This window comes from Limulus polyphemus, unplaced genomic scaffold (assembly GCF_000517525.1).
Source record: "Limulus polyphemus unplaced genomic scaffold, Limulus_polyphemus-2.1.2 Scaffold2046, whole genome shotgun sequence".
NCBI classification, from domain to species: domain Eukaryota; kingdom Metazoa; phylum Arthropoda; class Merostomata; order Xiphosura; family Limulidae; genus Limulus; species Limulus polyphemus.
This window is the reverse complement of record NW_013667656.1, coordinates 211,243-220,216: the sequence shown is the minus strand read 5'-3', so window position 1 is coordinate 220,216 and position 8,974 is coordinate 211,243. Positions and strand designations below refer to the sequence as shown.

General features: G+C 32.2%; 1 protein-coding gene across 1 annotated transcript in view; it reads left to right on the top strand.

Moving 5' to 3' along the window:
• Positions 1–1,710: 1,710 nt before the first annotated feature.
• Positions 1,711–8,974, top strand: part of LOC111087353 — a 51,407-nt gene continuing 44,143 nt past the window's right edge. Inside the window, exons 1-3 of the mRNA XM_022393705.1 lie at positions 1,711–1,950; positions 4,902–5,083; positions 7,809–7,946. Of these exons, the coding sequence (XP_022249413.1) occupies positions 1,743–1,950; positions 4,902–5,083; positions 7,809–7,946 (528 nt within the window). The 5' untranslated portion in view covers positions 1,711–1,742. The remainder of the gene's footprint in view (positions 1,951–4,901; positions 5,084–7,808; positions 7,947–8,974) is intronic.

The following is an 8,974-nucleotide window of genomic DNA, read 5'->3' as shown; positions in this document are numbered from 1 at the left end:
ATAGTTATGTTTTGATAGACCTCTGTAATGGTAGACTTCTGTTTTGATAGACCTCTGTAATGGTAGACTTCTGTTTTGATAGACCTCTGTAATGGTAGACTTCTGTTTTGATGGACCTCTGTAATGGTAGACTTCTATTTTGATAGACCTCTGTAATGGTATAGACAGAGGTCTATCAAAACAGAACTATACCATTACAGAGGTCTATCAAAACAGAAAACAGAAGTCTACCATTTCAAACAGAGGTCTATCAAAACAGAAGTCTACCATTACAGAGGTCTAAATGGTAGACTTCTGTTGTGATAGACCTTTGTAATGGTATAGTTCTGTTTTGATAGACCTCTGTATTGATAGACCTCTGTAATGATACACTTGGGATTTCAAATGAACTTGAACTCAGTTCTAGCGAGCATTGGCAGAAATCCATCTCTGCTGATGTGGCTAGTCAAAAGCATGCTAACATAAACTCACAGTAGTCTCCAATCATAGAGTTCGATGTTAGATGCAGGTGTAAATGTGTATTATTCGCTGAATTTGAAAGTGTTAGGGTTTCTCTATGGCTGACATGTATTTTATTTAAGCATTTTTAATTGCAAGTACCTTAAGTCTTATTTGGTGCAACTTAAAAACTAATGATGGTTTAATATTGAAAAGGTAAATATTTATGTTGAATAAAGTTTATATTTATTTTCGTTGAAGTGTTTATACAAATATTGTTAGGTTTATTGTTGTCGTTACAAGCAATGTTTCATAAGAATTCCTAAGAAATAGAAATTGTTAGGATTATGTTTGGACAACCAAACAATGGACCAGAAATGTATCCTCAAGATCTACATTCATAAACTAATCGTTGGACAATGGACCATAAATGTTTCCCTTTGAAATACATTGTTAGGCTCATCGCTGAACAAACAGATGATGACTAAAAGTGTCCCTAGAAAATATATTGTTAATCTCATCGTTAGAGCGAAAGTCCCTAAGAAATATATTATCTGGCCCATTGGTGGACTAACAAATGATGACCAAAAGTGGGCATAGATTGTTAGGCTCATCACTGGAAAAATGGATGATGTATAGTGAGTACGTTCCTAAAAAATATATTGTTATGCTATTAGATGATTGGAAAAAAGTGTCTCCCAAGAATTAGATTATTGGACTAACAAGTGATGACAAAAAGTGTATCTAAGAAATATACTGTTAGGCTCATCATTGGACTAACAGACAATGGACCTTTACACTTTATCAAATGAAAAATGCTCCGAAAATTAGTAAAAACTGTTGCTTCTTGTATGGTATTTAGCATTTTCAAGTTTCCTCGATTACATTTTGTTCACGGTCAAATGGTTTTAAATCGAAATATCTCCCAAGGTAAATGAAGTTAATAAAGCAGTCAGTCAGCAGCACTCTCAATCTACAAGTCTACCTTTAACCAAATAAGGGGATTAAATATAATACCCTTACAGTAAAAGTACGAAACTTGTTCACTGACATATCATGTCCTGAGCCTTCGAATATGCTTCTCGGCATGCTAATCACTGGCCATTCCCAGCTCATTTCTTGTCTGGTCATAAACGTTTTCCGTCAAGAAAACTGCAATAATTAGAAAATAGAAGTTTGCCACAAACATGCTAAATCATGCTGTTTAAGTTTATTCTCTTCTAGCAACATCTGTTAATATCATAACAATACATATTTGTTTTGTTGTTCAAGAAACTATATGCACGACAGAGAAGCTATCTGAAATGGATCCGACAGACTTTTTTCTACAAGAACGCATTATTGGACCTCTTGGGCTACTAGGCAGCCTTGTTACGGCTTTACAAACTTCAGGAGCTGGATATTATTATTTAGGTCCTGCGTTCATCAAAGGAACAGCAGTTCACCAGTGGGATCTGTGTGGTTATATAGAAGAATTGAAAGCTACTGTGCAAGTCGTGATAACATGGACAGGTGAGTAAGTTTGAAAAATACTCTTTGGTATACATTTCAAAAACACTAAGCGCCTAAACACACAACAAAATGGAAGACATCCCTTCATGAATAGTTAATTACTATTAATCATTTTAACATAAAATAAATTTTACTTTATACAAAGAGTAAAAAAATCTAGTTAGTGTATCCCAAATACAAACTTTCTTTAACCGATAACTACGAGATAAGGACATTTCTACCACTTTTGGATTATTCTGTTTCTGATGTCAGTTTGTCAATGTTTAATTTACAACAACAAATAGATTACAACTATTTTAGTAACGTTTTTCCGCTTGGTTTTTGTCATATTACATTCTAAATTAAGATTAAGATAATCTTAAAACATAGTAATCTAAAAAGCCAAATTAAATTTAGCCAAAACATTGAAACTAATTTTAGCCATGAATTATCTTAGATAATTTTCCACAGCAAGTTCTAGTCATTTCAAATGTTTATTTGTGGTTTTTGCTTGAACATTAAGTGATTGAAAACTCAAGGTCAACAAATTATTAGTTCTCAAATAAAACATATTATTTCTGATGTCTTTAATTAACTGTGAATTTGACAGATAGTATTTTTGTGAATCTTTACTTGAATTACTGCAACACATCAACAAATTTACTGTACTAGATTATAAATAAACCCAGGAATTAAATAACATCGAAGGTTATAGAGCAATCATCAGATCAAATTCATCCCTAAATAAAGCTACTGCAAGCAAAATCTGTTCTGAACTTCACAATATCCTGTACACTGACACTCATTTTATCAAACTTACCAATATCGTATTGTTTAAATGAAGAGAAATAAAAGCAATGATAGTTTACTAAAAAAGCAATTTAGATATGTTGTATAAAATTGTTTTGAAACACCCAATATCTTATTCAAACTTCGTTTAATAAGACTTATAGTTCTCAATGTGCATCTGATATAATTTTTTTTCTAGGACAAGTTATTTTAAGATATTATTCTAATGTTGTTCTTTTGGATGTTTTTTGGTAAAAATAAAGCGAAGTCCTATCCAGGAAAAGATTAAAAATTGAATTATTTCTTCTATAATGTTTACTACAGGCTACGTTCACTTTGACACAAGTTGTAGGCTTAATTTTACAAACAACACTTAAACAGAAATTCCTCTCTAATGGTACCTTCGGTCTAAAAACAGACACGTAATTTACTGAGTAATTGCACAACATAGTAGAACTGAAAAACACATTGAATACTTAATTTAAATCTTGTTGAATTTTCAGTAACATTAACACGCACTGGTTACTGGTACCTATAAAGTACTCTCGTTTCTCTAAGTTCCACAAAATTTCTAAATCATGAACCTTATAGGTATTTTAGAGTTATTTTTAGGAAATTCCTAGGTATAGCATTATTATATCTAATCTGTTATGGCATTTATAAATTGGTCACGTGCTGACAAATCTATCATTTCACAAGAAGCATCAGGGTAAAATGTTTGGATAAGCCTTTCTAAATCTTCTGATAGGTCTCTGCCATGATCTAACGAAAGACAGATTTCTTCTCGCAGGTGGCGAAAAAAAAAAGGCAGAAGTGAGAAAGTCTGCGACAGCATTAACGCAACTAGACTAAGGTTATAAAACAGTAGGCCTAAGTGTGGTTCTCTTCTTTCTGTCATACCCTGTTCTGGATACTTCTTTGCCTGATATGTCACTACAAACCTTTTGTATAAGGCTGCTACCAGTGCTAGATAATTGTTATGGCTCTAAGCTGGAAGTTACTTAATGTCATTAAAGCTGTTTCTTTTAAATGGGCAACAAGATGAATAGCTTGTTATTCAATATTCCACCTATTTACTCTGAAAATTATTTCAAACTAAGCCAATATGCCTCTCATGGTACCTTTCCATTACAGTTTGTTGGTTTTTCAATGGGGTAATGTTACTGAATTAACCAGCTAAATTCTTGAAATAGAAAGGTGTGGCTGGTTTAATTTTTGAATTTACCAATTCGTTTACCATATGTTTTATTCTGAATTATGTTATATTGTACCTCAATAATTTCATTGTAATTTTTCCAATTTTGTCATTATGGCCTTTCTATAATTCTTAACTTTTGTTGTTGTAACTCCCTCTTCTTGTTCTTCTTTTAATTTTCTATCTCATTTTTCCAATTTTCTGTTTCTTTTTTTCTTAGCTTTCTTTTAACTTTCCGTCTTTTTCTTCTTAGTATTCTTTGAATTCTCTGTCTTTCTTATCTTCTTTCAATGCTCTATCTTTTTCTGTTTGTTATTATTTCCACTGTCTTTTCATTTCTAGTATGTTTCGTATCTCTTTCTCTGTGCCTGTGTTTTTAACTTGAAAGTTTAAGTTTAGTCAAAGTTATATTTTATATTTACCATAATAATCTCACTCCTGAAACAAATGTTGTAACATTGTTCTTTCATTCGTCGGATGCTATTGGATTATCTGATAAAAATAATTCCAAATTTTTTGTCCACATAACGATAATAAATAATGTAATTATAGTAATTTATACCCTACAGATAAATTAAGCATAGAGCACTAGGCAATATTGATAAAGTAAGTATAGTACAATAAGTCATATAAACGAAGTCAGTATGATACATTAAGCTTTACAGATAATGTAATTATAGTAATTTTACCCTACAGATGAAGTAAGTATGATACATTGTAAAATACAAGACAGTGCACTGAACCAAATGATTTTATTTTTTTGTATACATTTTTTTTCGAATTACCGCTTCCATGTGAAATAAAAGAACCAGTAACTACTTTCCTGAAAAATATAGTGTTACAAATACTTAAAAGTTACTTATAATAACTATGTAGTTTTACCATTAGAAGTAACAGAATCAAATATATAGCTAAAACTTGTGTTTTGGCCACTTTCAAAATTACTGATATTGGAATGGACTGCTTATTTTTAATCATTTTACTCTAGACTCCAGATGGAGCCCGGGCTTTGAATTTCCGCCTGAAGTAGACGACCGTTCTATTCCTGTACAAGTTGTGCTTCGGGGAAAAGGAAAGTTCCAGAAAGATAAAAATGAAGCCACTGAATTAAATATTGTGTATGACTATTCTCGGTTTCGTCCCTATGTTCCTTCACCGGAGACATTTCAGGTTAAGCGAAATTCTTTCAGAGATGAAATAAATGTCATTAAAAGTATAAGTGCAATGGAAATATATATATAGATCGGTTCCTGAAAATATAAATGTTACTATATATAATTCACTTAGATATCAGAAATAGAAACTGAAAAGTTTATATCTTGTATGAAGAAAGTTATGAGAATACTTTACATAGAACCAGGCTACAGCATGTATTTAACAAAAATGTCTCACATTAATATGTTAACATTCTGCAGGATCAAAGTGGTCTATTCATTATTGTGATAGATTTAGTCCAATGTTAAAGTTATGTTTTAAATCTGATGTCGTTTGAATGTGTTACGCGTGTGAAGAGATGTTAAACAATATTTTGTTGTATTATCAGAATCGTAGTTCGAAAAAGATAACAAAACCTATACAATGCTAAAAGAAGGTTAATTTGTGTCTCTGTAAGAGAGATTTACAAGTGTTAATTTAGTGTGTATTACTAGGGGGTTGACTCTATGCCATGAGCGACATGTTTAGTAGCTATATATTTTGTTCACGGTGAATTCACAAACATTCGAAAATGCATTATTATATGGCTGGGTATCACACCCTTCTTCAAGGAAGGATAACAAAGTTACTAAACATCTCTTCAAGATCACCCTTTCACCTTAATATAAAGAATAATATTAGCAAGGTAATATCAGCATCCCTAGCAGAGAACCTAAACATCACTTCAAGATCACCCTTTCACCTTAATATAAAGAATAATATTAGCAAGGTAATATCAGTATCCCTAACAGAGAACCAAAACATCACTTCAAGATCACCCTTTCACCTTGATATAAAGGATAATATTAGCAAGGTAATATCAGTATCCCTAACAGAGAACCAAAACATCACTTCAAGATCATTTCTTTTCCCAATAATGAACTGTGTATCAGGTAATTCACAAAGATCATTATGAATCCACAAAATGCTCAATAGACACGTTCGTGAGAGAACTGTACAAAACTGCCACATGAGAAATGGAATTTTGTTGCAACATTGAGCGACTGCGACTATACATCGTTATGAGGACTTCCAAAAAAGGTAATAAAACGTACAGAAAAGTGTTTAATTGTATTAACAGATTTCCCATATCATAGAAAAATTAAGTTCACAAATGTTTCAGTAAAACAAAGTTTAACTAAATCAGAAGAGCTAGTGACACCAGTTAGCAGACGTAAAATCCCTGTACTGTATGCCCAGGACGACAAGAGGTAAGGCTACATCAGGACAACAGTTACCATAGGTGAAATCCCTATACTATATGGCTAAGACAACAAGAAGCTTAGGCTACATCAGATCATCAATTACCAGAGGTGAAATCCCTATACTTTATGGCCAGGACGACAAGAAACTAAGGCTACATCAGAACATCAATTACCAGAAGTGAAATCCCTACAATGTATGGTCAAGACAATAAGCAGCTAAGGCTACATCAGGACATCAATTACCAGAGATGAAATTCCTACAATGTATGGCCAAGACAACAAGAAGCTTAGGCTACAATATAAAACCAATTACCAGAGGTGAAAAATCTCTACATCGTATGGCCAAGACAACAAGAAGCTTAGGCTAAATCAGGAAACCAATTCCCAGAGGTGAAAAATCCCTACATTGTATGGCCAAGACGACAAGAAACTAAGGCTACATCAGCATAAGGTACCAAGCGTACAACGGCGCTTTTAAAAACATTGGAGCATGAAACTGATGTTCATATTATCTCCTTCTCCGACATAACCATTAAGTCACCTGACTGAACTTCCATGAAAATCTGTATATCTGGCTTGCTTAAACATAGTTTTATAAGACAATGCAGTAGAGGATCTCAGAGAAGACTGTCAATATGTGTGGTATAGATTGACGTTACTATCCTCTGTAGAAGTTTTTTCAAACGGGAATACGTAAATCTGGCCATCACAAAAAGCACGTTCACATATGGTAGGAGCAGGTGAAAGATCAGTACGGTACTGAAACATAAAATGTGATTGTTGAAAGTCTATGATAACAGAAGTTTAATATGATTTTGTACTGTACAGAAATAAAACATTTCTTTAATGGTATATAAGTCTGATGTAAACAGAACAAAGAATATAAACTAAAACATTGGCAAAAAATATCACCTGAATGGTTAATTTTTCTTACACGGTTTTGTTCGAGTTATTAATGCTGAAATGGTGGTAAACTGAGCTGTGTGTTTTTTTGATACTTATTTTGTTCCAGTTGTTAATGATGAAATGGTGGTGAGCTGTATGTCTTTTTTATACTTATTTTGTTCCAGTTGTTAATGATGAAATGGTAACTGGTGAGCTGAGCTGTATGTCTTTTTTATACTTATTTTGTTCCAGTTGTTAATGATGAAATCTGTAACTGGTGAACTGAGCTGTATGTCTTTTTGTTACTTATTTTGTTCCAGTTGTTAATGATGAAATGGTGGTGAGCTGAGCTGTATGTCTTTTTTATACTTATTTTGTTCCAGTTGTTAATGATGAAATGGTGGTGAGCTGAGCTGTATGTCATTTTGATACTTATTTTGTTCTTTGTTGTTAATGATGAAACGATAACTGGTGAATATTACTTACTCACTTCATATCTTCAAACTGTATTCTCCACCAATGACAAAAATTACTTATTTCTACCCTAAACTTTATACTGTTTCTCCCCAGATGGTAAAGCTATCTACTCACTTCCTACTTTCATACTCTAGCCTCCCATCGATGTGTACTGTTCAGGATATAAAGCAAATGTTCCTGTACCTCAGTTGCCTGATTACTTCAGTTACAACTCGGAAATTATCTTTTTCGATTCTCCTAAAAACATTCCAACTCGTATTACTTACAGAAAGGTAAGTTAAACTACTGTTAATAAAAACTATGTTAGAATAAAAATGTTATATTTCAATTACATAAATAAAAACAAAAAATAGCGGATACTAATCATTATAACTTGCCTAAGGAGCACCAAGTGTCCAGTGTTGAAGTTAAATTTGAGTATTTGGCTAAAATGTCTAAAAAATATGCTTGTCTTTGTTAGTTTATGTAATGGAAATGGTGTAGATAATACTTTCGTCTTTGTGATTCAATTACATTTAAAGTTTCTTGTATTTAGAAACCTATTAGTATGTCAATAAATTGAAGGAGAAGGTAGTAAAAACCTTATTACTGAGATAGATAAATATGGTCTAGTTATGTACTTATAGTGATAAAACTCAAATCAAAACGGTATATTTGCTTGTAAAACCCTAAACACTTGATAAAGAACAAGATAAATACAAGGAAGAAGCAGAATAAACATTAGAGACACATTTTAATGTCTCTCCAAAAATATAGATGAAAGCAAACAGTATAAAATCAGAACAACATTTAGAAACAAGTACACAATAAAATCACATTCAGTAAACACCAAACCACCTGAAGATCTAAAAGACAACAAACGATCACCAAATCTCAGAAATCAGAACCTAACAGACACGTAATCTTCTATAACATAAATTCATCAGCAGTAGTACATCGTGTAAGAGTAAAGCTCATAAATACAATAGAATGGTGGGGTTTCAACCACACACAAGGAATCAGAAGATAAAAAGCATTCTACATCCATCTAACTGATATCACAATCAAGCAAACTAGCACAGAAGTGAAAGAACAGGTACAGAATTCGCTAAGTTTTAAAATAGAATCCTCTACCTTACATTGTATGTTATATACATATAATTATAATAGAAACTTTTCAGTTACTATTAGTGATACGTCTATATGAACAATACTTCTGTGTATGTTATATACATATAATTATAATAGAAACTTTTCAGTTACTATTAGTGATACGTCTATATGAACAATACTTCTGTGTATGTTATATACATATAATTAT